Source organism: Rhinolophus sinicus, linkage group LG14 (genome assembly GCF_036562045.2).
Source record: "Rhinolophus sinicus isolate RSC01 linkage group LG14, ASM3656204v1, whole genome shotgun sequence".
Classification (NCBI taxonomy): Eukaryota; Metazoa; Chordata; class Mammalia; order Chiroptera; family Rhinolophidae; genus Rhinolophus; species Rhinolophus sinicus.
The window spans coordinates 2,521,989-2,545,535 of record NC_133763.1 but is presented as its reverse complement, the minus strand read 5'-3'; the positions used below and the strand labels follow the sequence as shown (position 1 = coordinate 2,545,535).

Here is a 23,547-nt window from a genome sequence, read left to right as displayed (position 1 = left end):
TTGCAGGATTAAAAATCAAGTACAAAAGTCTATTGCATTCCTATGTACTAAAAATGAAATTTCAAAAAAAGAAATGAAAAAAATTATTTTGCAATTGCAATAAAGAGAATAAAACATCTAGGAATAAACTTAACAAAGGATGTGAAGGATTTATACACTGAAAACTACAAGACATTATTAAAATAAATTGAAGAAGACACAAAGAAATGGAAAGATATTTCGTGTTCATGGGTTGGAAGAATTGACACCATTAAAATGGACCATCTTTTGATGTGCGGATCACCAGGTGTGATGCTAATGTGTCAATCAGTGCCTGAAGAAGGGGGTCTTTTTAGAAAGAGAAGGAATAACCTGAGATTATGTGCATTTGAGTTGCTCTGCTTCCTTGTCACATCCTCCAATAATGACGTTTTGCCATGAGTTGTGCTACAGTAAAGGGCATGATAGAACGGATGAGGCAGGCGTTGGTCTGCATCTAGACTCCACTATTTTACAGTTGTGTCACCTTGGACAAGTTAGCCTCGGTGTATATCCTTTTGTGGATCTGTAGACTGTGAATACCACCTTGCTCGCTGTGCTTTTGAATTCAGTGACCACTTATGGTCTATCTGGAACAGAATTTGACAAACGTTGGGGCCTGACACGGGGCAGCTCTGAATAACAAAATGGAGAGGCAACGTGATAAAGTTGAGCTACAACCTTGATAGTTCTCTTGGTTTTCTGTTTGTTTGTTTGTTTGTTTTGCTTTGTTTTTCCCCTTGGCTGTTTTGTTTGTTTGTTTTTTTCCTCTTCCTACTTTTCAGATATCTAAAAGGTTTTCTTACTTCTGGTATTTTCGGGTTTTATTGTTGTTGTTCATTTTAGTTTAAGCCTCGTCTCTCACTCATTTCTCTGCTTACAGGTTCTAACTTGTGACCAACACATCCAACTTAGATTGCCTCTTCTCTGTCCTAGCACACATGCAAAGCCACGCATCTGTAAGCCCCAACATTGTTGAGATACCACTTTTTTAAGTGTTTAAAGTATATGGAATGACTATAGGTGATAAGGATTAGTTTTCCAGCATCTTGCAGTTCTCACCTTAACGCTTCAGTGAAGTAACTTACCAGCCTAAAGACAATATTTAACAAATGCCCAGTGTCCAGGGGAGACGTGGCGGTTGCGGGTCACCAAGGTTTCTATTCTGCAGAGCACGAGCTCATGAGCTTGCGCCATTTTTTGAACACCTTTCTTTGAGATTTGATATCAGAAAGAGTAATATGCTGTTACATTTAGAAAAAGTTTCAGTGGTTTAGTTATTTTAACTGTGCATATATTCTATAATTAACTTTCTTGTTAATCACTATAATAGATACAAATACATTATCCCATAAGATAGAAAATAGGGAAGAAACTCAATGCTAATGGAAACTTATCTGGTATAAACACCTTCTTTGGAGACAGGAACCACCGGTGTGTGGCCTCACCTAGCGCTTCTGACTCTACCTTTACAGAGTAAGGAAAGACAACACTGCTTCTAAAAACAGCAGCATACTTAGCAATTTGCTGCCATGGAAGCGTCATGAGAATGTTAATGTGTTAAGATCTTTCGAATGTTACATTTTGTTTGATCTCCAGTGTTTGTTATTTTTATTATTAGTTTCAGGTGTATAAAACATAATGATTAGACATTTATACCCCTCATGAAGAGATAACCCCAATATGTCTACTACCCATCTAACGCCGTACATAGCTATTACAATACCATTGACTATATTTCCTATGTTGTGTTTATATCCTGTAAATATATATATATATATATATATATATATATATATATATATATATATACACACACATTTTAATTATAGTTGACATTCAGAAATTTAACAATGGGCATCAGTTTCGACTCCATCTGAGAACAGGCACTGGGTGTGTCAGCCATGATTCTGAGCAGCCTTTGTGTTCTGTGTGGATTGAGTGGCCAGCGATGTGGGCTTTCCCTGAAAGAGAGAGGCCTTTGCAGGTGCCGGTGTCACTCAGATGAGTAAGTCCTGTGGAGAGGCTTAGAGTTCTGGCAGATGGTCCCCTGAACCTGGCTGGTATAGCTAAAGTGTTTTATGGAAACGTAGAGATAATCAGATAACGCTATAATTAATGCCTGCTGAATACGCAGCAGGTAAGAAAAGTATCAGCACTCTTTCAAAAATCACTTTGGCTTCCGGACACTTAAGCCTATAAAACCTGCTTATGTAGCTGCACTATTGCGCGTTTCTGTATAAATCTTTGCAGTGTGGAGGTCATTACTGTTTGTGTTTATGACCCTAAACGATACTCAGTTTTATTTTCCCGAATAAACTACACCACTATCAACTAAATAATAGCTACACAGTGAGAGCTATTATTCCTAAGTATACTTTAGTAAAATACAGCTTTTTTATTATAAATGGAGGGAAACACTCCTCATCCAATTTTTTTAATAGTTCTTTCCTGTTTGAATCTATTGTGCTTCGTGGGGGCTAAAATGTTTTCGTAGAGAGAAGTGTTTTTATACGCCATTTAAAAATAATGAGATCCATTCCCAATGTAGAATTGTCTGTCCTTAATTCAGTTCTGAGCATCTGTGCCTTTCAACGCTGTTCACAAAAGTTGCGAAGAGGTTTAAAATTGCACCGCTGACAACAGTAGTCAAAAGAATTGTTTACAATTTCTGATTCTCAAAATTGTGCTTCTGCTCTTTTTAGAAATATGGCAATCCCTGCCAGACTATTGACCTTAACCTATTTAATTTACGTTTGTAATTACTTTCCATAGGCGCTCCTATTTGATGTAGATGGATGGTCACGCCAGAAGGGCAGTGATCACCATCTTTGCATGTAGAGGACACACAGAGAGAGAATCAATTTTCAGTTGACACAACAAGGCAAAATAAACATTTCTTGCCCCTGCGAGATGACAGAACCTCTTACAGAGGTTAGCATATCAAAAAGATTTTCTCCAGCAGAATCTCTGACTGCTTCTACCGGAAATTTTAACTCTCGACAAAATTCATCATACCAGTCATTGAAAGCAGTGGATTGCTCAATGCACACTGCCTTATAAAATTATCTCAAAATTATAAAAAGAAAATAACCCAGTTGCTGTTTGCCTGTTTGGGGCGTTGGCGTGGTACAGTCAATGCCGCTGTATATACTGAACTCAAACACTGTCATCAGTAAGAACTAAAAACACTGATAAACTTCTGTGCACCTCGGTCACTTTTAATGGTTATTACAAATTTAAATGAACTCATTGGAATGATGTAAGTACCTAATTTGTTCAAAATCCTGAGCTGAATTATATAAGGAAGCGTGACAACGTATGTTACATATACACATATAAGATAGAATATACGTCACCCCTGCATTTAACTTAGTAAAAAAATACAATGCAGATAAGAGATTTCTGAAAGGAGAGATACAGACCCTAAGTAGTTCACTCTGTTCCTACATATGTTTCCTAAAAGTTCCTATAAAAGTCTAATGTGAAAGCAGTTTCTCCCTGCTTGCAATGTTGTCTGTAATTCATGGACCAGTCTTTAAATATCTTAAATGAAACCAGCTGAAAGAAGCTGTTTTGTTGCTTTAGATTTTGGAACTGCATTATCTCAGCACTACTATTTCAGACATTTTAAATCATAACACGCTCTGAGAAGAATTTGCATGTGAAGCTCTGCAGTGACAACTGTCTTGTACCAAAGTTGACATCAACAAGCCAAGCAAGGGTTAAGAGTCTGTTTCCTGGGAAGAAAGGATAAACGGCCTTACCTGCGAGACAAGGCTGGATAACACTGGGACACCATTGCCCCGTCTCAGGTGCAAGCTGCCCTTCACCAAGTCCCCAAGAGCGTGTCCCACTGTACGCTGGACCCTGGGCCGGTGGCGTTCCCTCCAGCTGCCGAGCCAGGTTTCCTAGGACTCTGAGACATGGTGCAGTTGTGGCTACATCCTGTCCTGTGGGTCTAGTGCTGACATTTGTAAACTGAAAGCCATTTCTATTAGTGTGTGTGCAATTTACCACGTGAATATTAATCTCTGTCTGTCTCACCAGCTGGGAAGCTAATAGCCCAATACAGCATGTTTCTGAGTCAAGAAAGCAGTCTGCATAGAATTCGCCCATCTTCAGAATCTGACCTCCTGGGGTATCACCCCACAGATTCCCTCATTATTTGTAGCAGAAATTAGCACATTATTTGTCGCAGCATATCCTGGTGGGAGCTATTTCTAAGGTAAATGTTCAAACAGAGCCTGGACTACCCTGTCACCTTAGCTGAAGCCGAGACCCGTGTGATCTCCTGACCTCGACTGTCGCAAAACCGAAGCCTCAGAGAGAAGATGCAGAAAACACAAAGGTCATTTCTGAGGTGCAGGCGCAGATCCAGACACGGGACTTCTGTAACATCAGCTCCTTAACACGAGTGTGCAGGTGACACTCAAGGACTAGGTCAGGACACAAAGGGCAGGTACTGTAGGATTCCCATTGCTCCTGAGTGCAAGGCAAATCTCACCCGGGGCTGTGATAAGTCACTTGGTAGTGAAAACCTCACCAGGATGTGGAGTCACGAGAACCCTGTTGAGAACAACTTACTCACTTCACAGTAGCAGTGGTCTCAGATACAACATTACTAGAAGCTATGTCCTGTCTACAGAGGGCCCCGGGAAAGCTCTAGAAATCAGTGTCCAAATCCAGAGAAGTTATCTGATGACCCAAGAACTGCCTGAGGGAGATGTACTCGTAAATGCTCCTTGGCTCCACTCAGTGTACCTGTATAGAGAGAAATGTAACTTTTGCAGGAGGAAAACCGTCGAGGGCAGGATTTTCTAACCTATCCATGTATTCGGAAAGATAGCTAAGCTGACATTTTAGAATTGGTCCCTCTGTGCCAAACACTGTGCTTCGTGCTTCCCTGTGTTTCATTAAGCCTCCTAAGAGTCATCGCCAGGAGTTGCTATTAGTATTCCTAAATTGCAAATAGAAAATGGAGCATCACAGAGATTAAACAACTGCACAGTTCCTCACTCATCTAGGAAGAGGCAGAGCTGAGACGATGGGAATCCTTGTTTGTGTAACTGTAACAGCAGTATTCTTTAAATCAAACGTACGTTTCTTCCCCAGGTCTGATAAATCATACCAATGACACTAATACAGTAAAACCTAGTGGAAAGTCTGTGTGGGGACTACAAATATCGAGTGAATTAAGACGTTTGAGTGGTGTCGTTATCTGATACCTACAGTCACCCTTCTCCTTACTATTATTTCTGGGATAAGACCTTAACAAATCTTATTGTTTCCTAAGCTTATAAACGGGTGGTCATGAATAATAATTCCATACCTATAATTTTAAATGTCTACTTCCCTGGTATTTTGTACCGTTTTGTGGAGATTCTGCCTTCTATCTCCAAGGGGAGAAGAGAGTTAGAAAGTCTTGGATATCGTCATAGCGAATAGTGTCAACGGAGATAGGATTTGTTCCAGCAAAGAGAAATGATGTTGTGAGCGTGTTATTTGCAGTGCATGGGTGGGTAGATGCTATCATTTATAACACTGCATCTGCATTCATGGCCGTTGAATTTGAGGAATTGGTAAACAGGAATTTTATCTGATCTAGACATACAATAGGCATTTCCACTATATCATTGTTATTGCTACTTAATACAACCCCGAACATTCCGGTGTGTGGAAAGAAATTCACCATTGCGCCGATTGGAGGGCATTGATTTATATTTTAGAGAGTCCAGACATTTCAGGGGATTGGTTGTGGGATTTAAGACCTTTCACTCGAGGGCCAGTCTTCTCCAAGCCGGATCAATAATGATTGAAAGTCTGCTCATCTCCGCGGGCAGTTGGTCGCCTCCCTGAAATCACTTAGCAGGCTGAACTTAACTCCTGAAGGAACTGCCCTGATTGACAGTTTGAACAGAGAAGACGGGATGGAATGGGCCTATTAACTAGGAGGGAGGGCATTTGTCCCGCGGGTGTGGCCATGTGTAGCTCCCGCTGCTGAGCTTTAAGGGACCTGAGAGTTTGGAAATGGAGGGAGGTGTTTTCTTCAGGAGAGGCCTCGGGAGGCTGGAGCCGAGCTTTATTCCAGTGAAAACCCAGGGAGCATGCTCTTCCTGTTTCTGCATGGCTGGCCTCCCTCCCTGCACCATCAGACATGAACATCAGGACGCTCTTTTCCTGCATGTCCCTAGTCACCTTGCTACACTTTTACAACATGAACTATGTGCCCTCATGTGGGGGCAGAGCAAGACCTCTGGCCTCCCTTCCTTTCATGTAAGGACCCTGATCCCTCATGGGAGCCCCACCCTCAGCTCCTCACCTAAACCTCGTTACTTCCCAGAGGCCCTGCCTCCAAATACCATCACCTTGGGGGTGAGGCCTTCAACGTAGGATGTGTGAGGAGGTATCATTTAGTCCACGGACGTTCACATCACCCAAGGCTAAGAACACACGTGGTTTGGAGTTTTGGGAAATGGAGCAAGCTTCCTCTGAGCCCGTAGACATCGTGACGGTGCCATATCTATTCTATCAGGAATCATGAGAGCATTATCTGTTTATCGGACAACTGAGTTCAATTTAAAAGATTCCAGTGGTATTTTTACAAACAAGGAAAATTATCAACTTTAAATTAGAAGCAAAACGATTCAAAGAGATAAAAACCAAATGGTAATATAACTCAAAAGTATTCATTCCATGGGGTTATCCTGAGGTACAGTCACATTCTCTATAATCTGAGCAAATTGATATAATTCTAGGAAGTTTACTGCATGCGGAATTCATAAAAGCTTTCTCCTTTGAGACGCTGCCTGTCTTTGCGCTTCCGAGATAACTTTACACAGGTCAGCGTGACTTAGGCAGGGGCATGTTTTGTGTCGTGTAGAGAAGTCAAATCAACGACAATTCAAGTCTTCCTACTTGACCTGGGGGATGGATCACTCAGGGTTAGTACCCACTTATGATATAAGGGTCGTGGGGAACGGAGCAATTAAGAAGCTGACTTTCTCTGAGTCGCTGGGGACACTATGATGGTGTCCTATCGGGTGATTGTGCCCCAGGGGCAGACACAACCATGTGGCATCATCTGCTACTTGAGTCATTATTTGGCAGAAGGCCATGGACAGTGAGGCACCATTTCCTCGGTCTGTGACTGGTCACCCATATCCATGCAGAAACCAAGACCTATCTGGAAAGATCCCTCACAGGGCTGGGCGAGGCAGTGAAAATAAAGGAGGGAACAAGCGATCAGTGCCACTTCATTCTTTGTCACATAATGCTTTTTTAGTACCTGTTGTAAACATTGCTAAAAGGGGTTCCAGTTAGGAGACTTTGAATTTTAAAAGACAGTCTATAAATTATTCAAACCATCCCAAAAGCAGTTCTGCAACTCTTACTTTGTATTTAACAAGCACGGATCACTTATTATCAACCTGCCATTAATTCAATTGCTTGTTAAATATTCATTCACTTACAGCAGCCAAAAGAGGATTCCACCTTTTGCTTCAATTTCCTCTGGGATCTGGAATATTTCCAGAAAAGTGTTCCAGGTTACTCAAGGAAGACCGCAGTTCCCTACAGAGCCCAAGGGTTCTTCACTGAGAGAACTAGTCATGTTGTACTGAAAGGATCAGCCACAAACTGCACAGACTTTGTCATTTAGATGAGGCCATCTGCAAGGCAGGGAGAGAGCTGTCAGTAGGAACTCAACCAGCTGGCACCTTCATCGTGGACTTCCAGCCTCCAGAAGAGTGAGAAATAAGTGTCTGTGGTTTAAGTCCCCCAGGCTGCGGTATTAGGTTGGTGCAAAAGGACGTGCAGTTTAAAAGGTGAAAAATAATTATAAAAAATGCAGTTACCGTTGCACCAGCCTAATATTTTGTTACAACAGCCTGAGTTGACTAATGCATGAGAAAAGGAAGCAGTTGCTGATTATTTGTTCCTTACTTTACTCTGGACACTTGGCCTGTCCCAGCCAGCGTTCTTTCCGACTGGTCAGTTTCCACATGGCTGTGTCTGACCCCTCACGAACCTCGGTGATGGTCCCTTGTAGACCATACTCTCTGCCAGACAGTGGCTGGAGCTGCAGGACCTCAGTACACATTTCCCAAAACACGGTTTAACACACGTCATGACTCCTGTTTACAAAATTTCAGTCCATTACTAATTTATAGCCTCCAGAATAACTTTAATGAAGTGTAACACAAGTTTATTAATATTCCAGATTCTTCATTTTGAAGTGTTGACTTACCAATGTCCATTGATGTCCAGTTTTATACTTACGACAACCAGTGCAAATCATCTTTTTGTAACTATAGCTGTTACATGTATCGTTGTCCATAACTATTTATTTATTTATTTTTGCTCTCCAGTCAACAACTTAATCTCAATTTCCAGATAGAAAATACTTATTTCTTTGTAGCTACTAGTTCTATTCAAAACTAATCACTGCTGTTAAGATATTTTAGATAGTACTATTTGCTTCACAAAATGATTACTAGTCTTATTTTTTATATAGTAATATTTTCTATTGCTTAAATAACATTATTACATTTTTGTGTTCTACCTTGAGCTGTTGAATAAAATACTATCATTTGCCTAATTTTTAAAAAAATTTCCACATCCTAATAAATCATATTTTAAACCATTTTTCTTTCTGAAACCTCTCATATTAATCAATTTTCTGTGAAACTGATCATATCACCGCTATTATCAGTGGATACTTATTAAAAGGAAATATTTTATATATTTATATTTTTTTACACATAAACGAGTAATTCGAAAGGAAAATGAAAATTGGGTTTCTAGGTTCTCACATGGTGCTGTTGCCACAATACTGTACTCAGTGTCTGAGGCACATAGTTTTAAAAAAGTAAAACAAATAATTTGATGTGAATATAATTAATATATTTTCCAAAACTTTCCATGTGGGAAACCTCACATTTTGCTCTGATGTTATTCTTAGTTGTAGTCACTGAATTACAATACTAAGATAAAAGGGCTGCTAAAAGACAATTTTAATATGCGTGCAGTGTTTTTAATTTCTTTATAATCAACCATTAAAATTTTAATAAACATCGTCCTTGGTTTGGGTAGAAGAGAGGGCAGACAGGAGGTGTCTGGAATTCTCATAATAAACTTCATCTATTTTAAAAAAATTTAATAAACATTGAACACATGCTATTGTAACACCCCAATATATTAAAATACAATCTGTAGATTTAACTAAGTGTACAGTTAACAAAGGAAACCAGAGTAATTTTTATTATCTGTTGAAATAATAATGACTCTAGTGATATGCCTGAGAAGCTCCGAACACTAATTGATTTTTCTCGGAGGACAAAGGCGTTAGGCAGTATCTGTTATTCACACCAGCCGAGCTAACCTCATAAACCAACTTCTTTCACTGCTGTAGATCAGAGCATCCCTTTCCTACTTAGTTTACGGTCTGCCCACTCCTCCTGTTCAAACTAATGAATCAGAGAACACTTGGAATGCAGTACTGAGGGAAGGCCTGGCAGGCCTGGAAACTGCCACGTTGAGTAAGCTACAACAGACAGTGTGTTTGTTCTCTGCTGGTGGAAGACGAAGGGTGTTCGGCCCTCCTGGAAAATAGGTGGGGATTGATCACTAAACTAGAAACTTTTCCCTTCTTATTTGACCCAGGAATTATAGTGCATGGAATGTAGCCGTACTAAGTCTAGTAGTGTTCATCTGTGATATTTTTGCAATCTGAAAAAAAGTTGGAGACAAGCTAAATGCTCATGAAGAAAATGATGGTATAGCTTTATTATTATGCGACTGTTGAAGTTATAGCCAATAAGATTATTTAACAACATAGTAAAGTGGGTGTTCAAATCATAAGTAACAGCACTTTGTAGATTATAGTGACTTTTTTTCTAATGTGCAACCTTTTTACTAAGTACTAGAAAGAAATGACAAAGAAAATATACCAAAAAAAATGTAATAGTAATTATCTGTAATTGGCATTACATTTTTCCCTTCTTCGTGTGTGTATATTAGAGTACGTATATACATATTCCCTAAAATCTTGACTTTTAAAAAGCTAAATTTGGCTTATTTCAGGAAGCACGCTGAGGCCTAAGAATTGAATCTTCATGAAAGCTATAATATTTGTCTTTATTCTATCACCAAATATACTTGGTGATTTCCCCATGAAAAAATTGGACATTAGAATTTTCACAAAATAGTGTTTATGGTGCTGAAGATCTATTAAAGGATTGTCATGGCCCTGGTGGAGATAAGGTATCTTTCTAAATTGTGGATGATTTTTCTCAAGAATCAATTCAGACTTTTTTGAGATTCTTAGTTTATTTTGTCCAAAAACAGATGCTTCAATACATCAGTAACTGTATGCCCATTGATTTGTTACCACATCCTTTAATGATTAACCCAAACCTCATCTGCTTCAAGAAGTTTCATCTGGTCTTTTGAAATGGACATGATCTCTCTCCTTCACTCTCAGAAATTGTGATGCCATCCATCTTGCAGCCTTTGCCAGGTTTCACCTTTTTTACAGCATTTATTTGAGTATTAGATGCAGACCTCAGCAGTTGATCACTTCTCGGGTACAATCTGTTCTTCCTTACTCATTTTTTATCCCTTTAATATTTCATCAGGTTCTTGAATGTGGTATGTACTCCTGTCATTGGTTGATTTTCTTGACTACATATTTCTTGACTGTGTTATTATTGTTTTTGTTGCTCATTACTTATTTAGTACAAGTTTCTGGATGAATCTCAAATTTAGATTGGCAGTTCAGGACCACTGAAAGCAAGAGAAGGGTAGAATTTTGTCTGCTCCAAAAATGTTTTCTCTAAAACATATTTTAACTTTACCTTTAATTCATAATTTATGTGTCCCTTTTAGATTCAGGGGTAGAAATCTCCTTCAAACACAAAGAAAAAGGCTATATGTATTCAAAAAACATTCTTTTTGATTTTACAGAGCATTTATCATCTCAGTCTGATATTTCTGAAATGGAAAACCCTACTTGTAAATTAGTCCTCACTTGGCAGCTACTTGAAATTTTTATTTGTTATTCTTCTGAAATGTATCTAATACCATCATATCTTTCCTAAGTTCCGGAGACCAAAAACATCCATAAATAGCCAAATTATTTCTGATTTACATTTACCCTATTTTTAAAGGGCCAGAGCCCTCTTAGCATTTTAGGTAGAGCACTCCAGTGAAATGTTGCCTTAATTTTAATTAAGTAGAATTAAAAGTTCAGTACCTCAACCACACTAGCCACATTTCCAGTCTTCAGAGTCACCTGGGGTTATGACTTCCTTTTCGGGTGGAGATATAAAATGTTTCCGTTGTTACAGAAATTTCTGTGGAACAGCAGTGATCACAGTTTATCTTTTATTATACAGCGGCTTTCACAGACATGTGACCCTAACTTCTAATTTAAAAACTGACAAGTTCTGGGTTTAGTTGCACTTTTCCCTTGTCATTTGTTATTTGTTTTGTAGTTGTAACGTTTCCTGAACTGTTGCTTTCTCTCTCTCTCTGTCTCTCTCTCTCTCTTTTTTAGAATGTAAGCATTTTTCCAATGTCAGAGAGCTCCCTGATTTTCTTCTTTATCACTGGTTTTCAGCAATTTAACTATAATGTGTCTGGATGTGCTTTTCTTTATGCTTATTCTGATTGGGGTTCAATGAGATTCTTGGATTTGAGAGATCATAATTTTCATCAGATTTGGAAGATTCTTGGGCAGTATTTTTTTTAATACTATTTTTGCTGCTCTGTGACTCCCTACATATGTATGTTACATGGCTTGATACTCATCACTTAGGTTACTGATGCTCTGTTTATTATTTTTCCCAGTGTTTCATCTCTCCACACAGTTTGGATACTCTCTATTTCTACAACTTCAGATTCATAAATCTGCTCTATGTCAGAGTCTGATCACTTATAATATTTATCTAGTGTATTTTTTTATTTTCGATAGTACAGTTTTCATCTCTAGGTGTTCCATCTGATTATTTTATATATCTTTAATTTCCTGATTTGGGGTCGTATTTTCTGATTCTTGGGATCTCTAGGAGGTTTTGATTGGATGCTAAAGATTTTATGTTTCATGTTGTCAAGTGTCTCAGTTATAATTTGTTTAAAGAAGCATCGTGCTTTGCTTCTAGATATTCAGGGTGTTTGGGGTTGAGTGTGATCATCGCAAGACTTATTTGGAGGTTTTGTGAGGGTCCTTCCACTGCAGGGACCACTGCTCCTCATTGCTAAGGCCTGGTCCTCCTGGTTCTCACTTCATGATCCAGAGAGGCAGCTGGGACTCCCCACTGTTGCTAGTGGGAACTCGAGTGATTCTCTGCCTTCTGTGGGTCAGGAACCATTCAGCTCCCAACTTTCCAGGACTTCCACCAACCTCAGATAAGTCTCCCCTTTGCATGCATATCCTAGGACTGGCGTCAAGGGACCCCTGAGATGATGTCTGGTTCCTTTTCTGCATAGCTCTCTTCTCTAGAAACCTCACAAATGCCTGTGTCCTCAGATACCCTGGACCCTGACCTGTGTCTCCTCGCTCAGTAAGGTCACTTAACTTTGAGTCACACACACACACACACACGCCCACACACACACACACACACACACACACACACACACCAGCTCTGTGACCTGAAACGCTTTCCTGGCAGAGAGTGGACCATCCTTTGTTTCTTTCCTCTCACACAGAATGGCTCCACACTGCCTGTGGTTTAATGTCTGAGAAACAGTTGTTTCATCTCCATTAGCCTGGTTTCCTAGTTGTTTGCGTCCTGAGGGTTACTTTAACCCCTGTTGCTCCTCACGGCTGAAAGTGGATGTCCTTCTGCAATGGGCTGAAGAGTCAGATGACAGAGAAGCACAAGCTACATATTACACTGCGCTGAGGCCTCGTTTTGCAGAGAGTGTGAAACGATAATGAACAACACTAGGACAGAACTCTCCATCACTGTAAACAGTGACGGAAGGTGGCAGGGCAGTCTGTGTGTGAGAGCGTAGATGCATATAGATTTTAAGGGGATGAAGAGTCATGAAGCAGAATTACTCCCTCGCAGGTTGGAGTTATGAGAGGCACCCACGAAGAGGAAAAGCGTGGCATCAGGGAGAGTGTGTTGACATTTACAGTGAAAATTCAGAGGATTAAATTTGACACAGGGTCCCTGTCAAAGACACGCCACTGGGTTCTGTGACCATGGATCTAACATAATCTAACTATTCTTCTGTTTGCATTATAACCAACTATCCCTGTCCAGGAAATAAAATGTCAGCCATAAGAATTGTTTATTCTTGAAAGTAACTCTACAATATTTCTAAAACGATCACATAAGGCCAAAAAGAAAATAATATTATTTCTGTGGATTATATTACTGATGTTGGCCTAGAGTGGTAAGAAATATAACCGTCAATCCATTCCAGAGCCAAAAAGTGGATCTTGTAGTTTATTTCCTCCCTCAGTGTGATTAAAGTATACTAGATTATATGAAGAAGCTAAATGTTTGTTTAAAATACATATATACACCTTGATTTTGCTTGTTTCAATTGATTCTCAGTGATTTGTCCTGAGGTATGAAATAGCTCAAATTGCAAAATTAAAAAAAAATTATCAGCTTTCCTTCAACCATAACCTTAAATAATTCATAAAGAAACTGCTTAAATGTAGCTAAGCTGAAACAAAGCAAGGCAAAATATAATCCTTGTTTTTAATGATGCCAGATTCTTAATTTTTATGTGAGTAACATGTTTCTGAAATCCACCTTCATTATAAGGCGATCCAAATAATGTTGAGGGTCCAATATTTACTAAAAATTTAATAATCCAAGATGTAATAATTAAGTCTCAATTGAAACATTTTTATGTTACTTGGTGGCTCCTGATTTCCGAAGTCACTGGGTTAGATGCATAGTAAGTCTTCAAGCATATCCAGTTTACGTCTTTAATTAAGACTTCCACCATTTAATACTCAATTGAGAAATGTCATTTTAAATGATTTTTAAAAATAAGATGCACTTAGTATTTTTATAAGCTGTAAGATTTTAAAAGAGATTCTTCCTGTAAAAATACAGTCACTGATAAACAATGCATCAGTTAGGTAATGTTCAGCAATGGTCATCAATATCAGAGACTGTGCCCTTGTTGGAATTTCAGTTTCACCATATTGGTGTCTTTCATTGTTAGGCACTTTAGAAGATAATATCTGGCAGTAAAAAATAGTTGCTTAATAAATATTGTTGAATGAATGAATGAATGAATGAGTGACTTTTTAATGCCTTAAAAAATAAATCTGTAAGTGCTGGACTACTTAGAAATGAAAGTTTCATTGAGCTTAATTAAACACGGTGCCAAGCTCGGAAAACAGTGTTTGGAAATATTAGCATTCCTTAGGCATCAGTAGCGTAGGAATTGTTAGTTAAATAATTAAAAATGAGGCTGAGAATAGGAATTTCGGCACAGATACCTAGTCCTCTAATTTTCTGATTATTGATGAAAACTGGCTACACATGCTGTTCTTTTTTTTTTGTTTTTTGTGTTTTTTAAAACTGAGATTTGATATCAGTTCAGTTAAAGACAATGTACAGAATTTATGCTACTTCATTTATTTTCCGAAACATGTTTTTCTTATGTTCTCTAATTGAATTTTTTATTTTTAATTCCTTGTTTCCCTCTTCTACAGCATTTAATGGAATGAATTGTTACTTTCTGGGAGGAGGCTTCTGGGAATGAACTAGACAGTGCATCTACCCATTCTAGAAAATGTAGAAATAAAAATGCATGCTCTCAACAATAGATGGAGGTTACATTCCCGTATCCCACCATCAGACCTTAGCCATTTTGGATTTTTCTTGTCATTGATAGAATAAGGTGGTTTATTCCTTGCACTTGCTTGTGACAAATTGATAGACATAAAAATAAAAACAACTACAAAAGCTTTAGTCATTATGCAGCACTAAATTTTGGATAAATAAATCAAGAAGTTATTTATAACTATACCTTAAATGATTATAAGTATTTTTCTACCACATTCTGCTGTGCAGTGTTCACTTTATATCTTACTAATGTTTTTTTTCCTCAAGAAAATCAGTCATACTTAGGCATTTGTGAATACCTGGGAAGGCATTGAAGAACTGTTAAAAGCCAGTGATATCCATTCCGTCTGATCATTCACCTTTGGATTGTCTTTGTTTGTTTGTTTCTTTGTTTCAGGATTAAAACAAGGTGACCCAACCATGACTGGAAAAACACAGACCAGCAACGTCACCAATAAGAATGACCCCAAGTCCATCAACTCCCGCGTGTTCATTGGCAATCTAAACACAGCCATTGTCAAGAAAGTTGACATCGAAGCCATCTTTTCAAAGTATGGAAAAATCGTCGGATGCTCGGTTCACAAAGGTTACGCGTTTGTCCAGTACATGAGTGAGCGACACGCACGTGCAGCAGTGGCCGGAGAAAATGCCCGGGTTATCGCAGGCCAGCCCCTCGGTGAGTGATGCTCAGTTTTGGTTTTCACACTGGTGTTAAAATCTGCACGTATTGAGTATGGACTTACTGTTTAAAAGCCGTCACAGCCATAATATAGCTATCTCTTGTTTAACCAAGTATAGTGCTTGTCTACTTATAATTTGCATTATTTCCATGTCCTTTTACATATAAGTGTCTTTATTTTCTCAACAAATTTTTAAGCTTGAAATCAAGTCTGCTTTGTAATACGTGTTACCTCCACCAACCCTAACCGAGCCAGGCAAATAAAAAAAATAGGCATTATGTTTAACTTGATTTGATTTGAAATGGTGTCTATATTCCAGTAAACACTATGGTATGCAAAAAAAGAAAAAAAAGAAAAAGGAAGGAAGGAAGGAAGGAAGGAAGGAAGGAAGGAAGGAAGGAAGGAAGGAAAAGAAAAACAAGATCTCAAATGCTCCAGAGAATGACAGCTTTGGAGTTTCTTTAATATGTTTGGAATTAGGGAGGGGACTAAGGTGGGAGAAAGCCTAGTACAGGATAGGTAACAAGATTATGTGCTCCTTGGGGGTGGTTATGCCTTTGAGGGGTCTGGAGAAGAGGATCACTGTGGCATCTCAAAGGTGTGTTCACCTAGATGCAGAACAATGGACAGGGCTTACTAAAGAAGTTGTGTGTCTGGGGCGTGACTACCCACCATGACCTGCCCAGGCAGGAATATGATCAGATCTCACCGTGAGCTTACTATCGGTCACTGAACTTGTCAGACTTATTTCAGAGCCCCTTTTTCACCTACATACCTACAGCATTTGCTCTGATAGGTTAATGTATTTTCCTCATTTCTTGTTTCCACTTTTCTGGGAGAAAGGCTAGAAAAATAGCAAAAGGAAATAAATTTTGAGAACTAGAAGGGAATATAACCCACTCTTTCTTATCTACTAAGCAATCTTGTGTGTCATGCCTGTTCAGTCTTGTACAATAATCAGAATTATGCTTAATAGTCAAGGAATAAATATGTTTTGTTCAAACAAAGGAGAAGAATATAGTCGAAGTAAAATGAAAATGTTCAGGAGAAAATATTTTGTAACTAATATATAGATAAAAAATAAAATCTATTTTTCTACATGAGGAAAATATATAATTAATACATCAGTGATTCCCTAATTTATGTTCAGATTCATATATCAAACTAAATATATGACATCTTCTCTTGGATAGATATAGGCATCTCAGCAGCATATGCCCAGAAAAAACTCAATTTCCTGTACCCCCAACCTGCTCCACCCCCATGGTCTCTATCACAATAATGGGAACACTTATTTGTCCAGTTTTCCAAACAAAAACCCAGGGGTCAACCCTGATTCTTCTTTCTCCACCGCAATCCATGAATAATTCATCATCAATGTATTGCCATCAATATGTCCGAAACCCAATCACGGGTTAAATCTCTACCGATAACCATCTCACAACGGCCACCATTATATCTCCAGTGGACAACTGAAGTAACCCTGTAACTGGCCTAGTTCTTTCCCCTCTTGTCACAGTGTCCCTTTAAAAACATAAATGAGGTTATGCTGCTGATCTGCTCTTATACCTCCAATACCTTCCGTCTCACCTGCACATTCTGTCCCACCTACTGTGCCCCTCACTCCCATGTCCTCAGCTCTATCTGCATTGTCTCTGTACCTTCTGGGCCATGGCGGTAGTACCAGCGAACTTGTGATGGCTCACACATTCCCAGATCGTTCCTTTCTCAGAGGCGTTGGGTTTGCCGTCCCTCTGCTTACAAGACAGGTCTTGGCTAATTATTTGTGCCCTGCTTATTGTGGGCTGCACTCCAATTTTACTTCCCCAGAGAGTCACATCCTGACCAACCTGTCTAAAATGGAATAACATGCCCTGTGGACATAAGACAGAAAAGGGATCTTGGCCTTAAATTAATTTAGTGGCTTTTATACATGTGCATTCCTTGGTATTCCTTTGGTACCACAGCAGAGAAGGGATATTGCAATTTGTCCCTGGCTTTCTGCCTTTGGGGGTCCCTCAACTCTCTGTGGGAAAGAACAGCTGATTGCATTTGTCTGCATTATTTGGAGATTCCTAAAAAATCAGAATCTAGCTGTGAAATTATTCTGAAGTTTAAAAACATTTTTTTTCCTTCAAATCACAATTTCTATCATGGGACTCTCCTAACAAAAATGTATCGCAATTCGGATATGCAATTAAATTTAAAAAGGTGAAATATTAACGTATCCTCTTCTTACTCTTTTATTGAATTTGGATTTAATTTTTGTTAATATTAAAAATGTTTATTGTATCGTCTTACATCTAAATTTCATCATTGGAATGTTTTCTTCTCAAACACATTATGTGAAAGGTGAAACAAACATTTTTACTGTCTAATACTAACAATTTTTATATGACAGTTCACATATAAAATGCCCATTTGTACCAAAATATCATGCAGAGAGGTTGGAGACTAAGTCTAGATCAGTCCAATTTCTACTGATTATACTGGCTTGATTACACACATGTTTTAAAGAATCGTCTATTATATGTTTATTTCTAGATTCTTTCACTGTTATGATACTTGCAAAAGACACAATTTATGAACTTCAGGAATCAGTTATTAATAGTGGGAGGAACTCAACTCTGAAAAATAACTTACGTATAAAAATCACTCCCCTTGCTCGCATCAGTAAAGAAATCCCCCCTCTACCCCTCTTCCGTTCTATGGCTGGGCTAATAATAACGTAAGACAAGACTAACAGGAGAAAACTCAGTTTACTATGTGCACATGGGAGAGCATAAATGGTGCTCAGAGAAATGATCAAAGCTGCAGTTTTTAATGCTTTTGAGACAAAGAAACAATACATTTGTGACGATTTGACTGGACAAAGGAGGTTAGGTTGGGGTGCACATTGGTGAGGAATCTAAACAGACAGAGGGCTTGAGGCTCGTAAATTAGTAAAGGAGTAACAAGCTTTGTTTATACAGGCTTTTTGGCCCTCTGTTTCTGAATTCTCATGATAAGGGTGCAGCAAAGAGGTACCTTTCACAGTGGAGATTTATTTCTTTCATTCAAGGAGACAGAGGAGGGTCAGTGTGCCCTTCTTGCACTTGCTGTTTGTCAAGTACCTTTAATACAAAGTAATCAATATGCCATTTTGCGATATTTGGGTATAGTCTGCCCTGGGCCCTGACGCTCTAAAACCTGTATACAGGTCCCCATTCGTTCTTGAAAAGTAAAGTCTAGCTTAGAAAAAGAATACATAAAATACAGAATTAAATTAGTTTCACTACTTTATAGGCGTTTTAGAGATGGTGAAGGAATTCAAAGGAGGAGCGTGATGAGTTGAGGTCGTTATAATAATTTTAAAATGAATCTGGTGCTGTTCTTAATCCTGATCATGAAGGAAGCGATGGGAATGCACTGGTAGGAAGGAAGATTCTGGAGCGCAGTCCTGACTGAGGGCAAATAAGGGAACAAACAAATGCTTGTCGCTGTCCATCAGCCCAAAGAATAGTGGGCTTCAAGTGTGTTTTTATCCTCAGCTACCATTGTGCATCCAGAGCGGTCTTTTCAACATACAAATCTAATGAGGTCACCCTCTGATAAAAATGTTTAGTGATTTCTCACTGTTCTCAGAAAAAAAGACTGAAACCCTTGCTGGGACCAAGACATCTTCCTATGACTTGTTCCTTGCTCATCTGCACCTTTAGATCACCACCCTCTCAGCCTTGCTCAGTCCCCATCTAATTTGACTTCTCTCAGTTCTTTGAACGGTTCTCTTTTGTCCCTCACCAGGACCTTTGCTGGTTGACTGTGTGGAATGTCCTTCCCCACCAAGCTCCTCACCCCCTCACCGCTCTCCCCCTTCACCTGACTGTTCATCCTTCAGCTCTCAGATCAAATGTCATCACTTTAAGGGAGCCTCCTCCGATCCCTCAGACCTCGTGGGAATGCTTTGCTTCCCTTTCAAGCATGTATCTCTCTACTTACATTTCCGTGTTTGCTGTTGTAGTTGGTTCTGCTCCTTCCCCCTCTGAGCACAGTCCTGGAGACTGTGCCTGCGGAAGTGACTCCAGCACCAGCAGGGTGCTGATACTTATATGGCAGATGCTCAGTGTGTGTGTGCTGGGCGCACGGTGGGACGGTCAGTGGAGTGGATGGACTTTGGTGGGGTGGTCGGTGGAGTGGATGGACTTTGGTGGGGTGGTCAGTGGAGTTTATAGATTCGGTGGGATGGTTGCTGGGTGGATGGCCTTTGGAGGAATGGTCAATGGAGTGGATAGACTTCAGTGGGATGGTCAGTGGGGTGGATGGACTTCGCTAAAGGGCTCTCCCCCATCCCTTCCATCACAAGAAGAGGAAGACAGAGAGGAAGCTGGAGAGAGGGAGGAGGAAAAGGGGAGGACGGGAGGAGATGGGGCAGCTGGAAGTTCTTTAGAAAGCGAGTGGCTACAGTTTGGGGTCCCTTTAAAGAGAAGGCACTGTGGTCTCCTTGTGGGGTGACCAGGTACTCAGTCCCTCTAAAATCAGCACCACAGAGATAGCTATTTAATAGGCCTGATTTCATTTTTCTCTAAATGTAACCCAGTCTTTAATAAGCATCAGATGTCACCATATCTATATTGTATCCCAACGTTAGGGTAACTGATACGTTGGTTTAAAGAAAGGTTTTCATTGTGAAAACCTTCCGCTGTGTTCCTTGAAATGGCTTCCTTTCATAGTTTTGTTATTAATGGAGAGGTATTTGCACAGCACTTCCTCATTGTCGCAGCTCTTTCAAGCACTGCTTATCTTCTCTGATCTTCACAATCCTGAGAGGTAAGTAGCATGAGTTTGAACGCCTGTTCTGCTGGCTCGGAACTGAAGCTCAGGAATTGGCTCACCTTACGTCACACAAATGGTGGTGTGGGATGCCCACCTCACATAGTCTGACCCTAATTATTTTCACTTTTGATTTTTACCAGCAATTCTTTTCATATCCATGTGTCAGTAGAGGGACTGTACACTTTATCATCTAACCCAGGATACCTCTGAGAGTGAGGAGGGGTGCGATAATAGGTAATGCCACGATGTCACGCTTAAACCAGATGACGCTGGGCAAACTGGAAAGCATGGTCCTTCTTATCTAGACACGTGCACTTAAAGCAGACTTGTCAACTTTGTTGGTCTTTCTCAGAGTATATTAGTTAAAGTAGGCCATCCTCAGTGTCCCATAAACCCTGACATTTCAGTAGCCAATGTGATAGAAATGGAGTTCCTCATCACGTAAACATAACCCATACCCAAGGAGTGGATGGGGCGGGGTGGAGATTCTGTCCTCCCCTCTCATCCAGGAACCAGACTGTAGTAAGTTCTGACATCTTTCAGTGAGTCGCCACCAGGGACTTGGAAAGACGTCCGACCCGCAGACGGGTGCCAAGAGCGGGAGTATGGTACTCTGGCAGGTGTGCGCTTCCAGCACAAGTGGTGCCTATCCCAGGTGCTCACGTTCTGCTGACCACACCTGGAGGCACGTGGGGCTGGGCGGCCATTCCCACTGGTAACCCTGGAAGCAGGAAGAATGGAAACCTTTAGTGGGTTCTTACAAGTTATTTGCTGATTTTTTTATTTATTTTTTGTTATTAAAATATAATTTTCTGTCGTTAAGTAAAATGGTGCCTATAGTTTGCATTTTCTGGTGAGCTGTATCTAGCAATACGTGTCTTTAGAGCAGCGATTCCTAACCGTGGCAGTGTTGGAATTTGGGGCTTTTGTTTTGGGGGCCAGTCCTGTGGTTTGTAGGGTGGTTAGCAGCATCTCTGACTTCTGCTTCCCCCCTGCCAGTAGTGACAACCAAAACTGTGTCCAGATGGTCCCCAATGCCCAAAGGGATAAAATCACCACTGGTTAAGAATCACCGCTTTAGAATAATCATAACGAAATAAACACCTTTAATTCAGAACTGTTATAATAGTTTTAATCAAGATAAAGTATATGAAAACAGTGCTTTGTGTTCTTTTGACAAACTCATAATTTATAATAAGGAGAGATCTTTTCCATTTGTCCACAAAACAAAACGCAGTATATGCACTTCAGAGCAATTACCAGAATGTGTTTATAACTGTAGTTTACGACTTGTATCACCAGTTTGTTTTAATCCTTAAAAACACAAACACCAGAGACAAATTGATCTGTCTATATAGTTGACATGTTTTTGTGTTTACTGATTTTAAATAGAAAAACATTTTTGTGTGTTTTTTTTTTTAAAAAAACCCTCTTTCTCCACATCTTTCAATATAGTGCCTTTTAGAGATGTGCTTTTTTTTCCATTAAATCCTTTCATTCAGATCATTTCTTCATTAAATCCTTCCATTCCAGACATTTCAGAGCACCCCTAGAAATTATGAAGAAAAAGAAAGCCTTGTGAAAGTGTTAAGTGAAAAATACTGAGTTCTGAGACGACTCAGATGCTCAGAACGGTGTTCAAATATGTATTTTTCAACAAGGCCACTGAAAACTTGGTAGCGCACAGGAAGAAGGAAGCGCGGCATCCCTCACTGGGGTTTTCTCTAACAGACACAATAGATATTCCGTTACGCCTGTCCTGCTCCATTTGGGTGGGTATCTCTCCTGCACGTGCCGTCAGGTACGAGAGAGATGCAGTGTCTGCATTGCAGGAGAGCACGCTGACCTAGAGCCTGGGCTGCAGGGACGAGCACCGGCCATCAATTTGGACCACACGGTCTGGGGCAGAACCCCCCTTAAGAAGTGCACAGATTTTGTGGGGGCTTCTGGGTCTTAACAGTCTTGTAGAAAACAGCCCAAGAATGCTGCAGATAATGAAAACCACTGTTAGCGAGGCACCATTAGGGAAACTTATTACCACTGGTACTGATAAAAATTTTAAAAAAAGAAGAAAAACAAAATGTAGCTGCTGCCTCTATGTCTAAAGAATGCATTGTCCTCATATTTTCTCAACTTGATAGTTTGACAAAGCAGTCAGTTCCCAAGATATAAAGCACAAGTTCATTGCTCAGCTCATTTCAACATTAGCTGTAATGAGAATGTGAATTTTGAATTACTAAATATTTGAATTTTTCTTCCTCTGAAGCTATTTACCATTCCAGCTTTCTTTCTCCACTAAAGAAATGCCCAAGAACACATCCCTGTTTTTTAAACAACCAATTTTGCAACATATGTTGTGTTATACGGATATTCAAAGTGGTTATCAATGGCAAAATATTATATGTAAATGGCCATTATGTTTGTTTTCTAAATCTATTCACAAGGCTGTGAAGGGTGTCGAATGGTATACATGAGCGGAGGTGTGAAGAATTACTAAGAAGATGATATTTGCTAGAAGTCACTTATACTCCTGCCTTCTGGTGGTTGACAGAAATAGGTCACCATCCTAAAACAGATTTTAGTCATAATACTTTTATTTATATATTATGTTCAGCTATCAAACTTCCCAAAGACATTTAATATACACTCTACTACATTTTAAAAATTATCTTTCCAGCATCCTTCATGAAACTAGATAATGGATTTCATTGCTCCCATCTTACAAATAATGTCCTGAATATTAAAGAGAGCATGTTTCATGGGGACAAAATGCTCGGAACTTCCTTCTAACATTTTTCACCATTACTGTGGATTCCCCTTGATTCTACTGTGAAAGCATCCATCTGCTATGTGGGAGTTGATTCAGAAGTCTTTCTTGCCTTCTTCCACTGTCGTCAGAAAATAAGTATTAAAAACAACACTCTGTGGGCTGCCAGGCACCGTACACGTTTCAGGTTTTCAGTAATTAAACGGAGCTACTTAATATGCCATAGACAAATGCTAATTAGCAAACTTCCCTGAGAGAGTGAATTCCAGAGCTAACGGTCTGTCAGCGAAGGAGATACACGTCCTCGCGTGTGACAGAAAGCCTGCGGATTTTCTTCATGCCTCTGAAACTGGTTCCTTGCCTCAGAGGCTGAACCTAAATGAGTGAACACCTCATTTGGCGGCTGCTACTGTCCGTGAGCAGTTTCTTCACTAATCCCGTCCCT

The 23,547-nt window shown here is 39.6% G+C and overlaps 1 protein-coding gene across 19 annotated transcripts in view; it reads left to right on the top strand.

Annotated features, from left to right (window-relative positions):
* Positions 1-23,547, top strand: part of RALYL (RALY RNA binding protein like) — an 846,180-nt gene that overhangs the window by 589,421 nt on the left and 233,212 nt on the right. For 18 of the 19 annotated variants that reach the window (XM_074318489.1, XM_074318485.1, XM_019726291.2 and 15 more), the window contains one exon: positions 15,241-15,519. In XM_074318489.1, the coding sequence (XP_074174590.1) occupies positions 15,264-15,519 (256 nt within the window). In that variant the 5' untranslated portion in view covers positions 15,241-15,263. Of the gene's footprint in view, positions 1-15,240; positions 15,520-23,547 lie in introns of those variants that run through there. The other variant, XM_074318487.1, reaches the window with a different exon arrangement.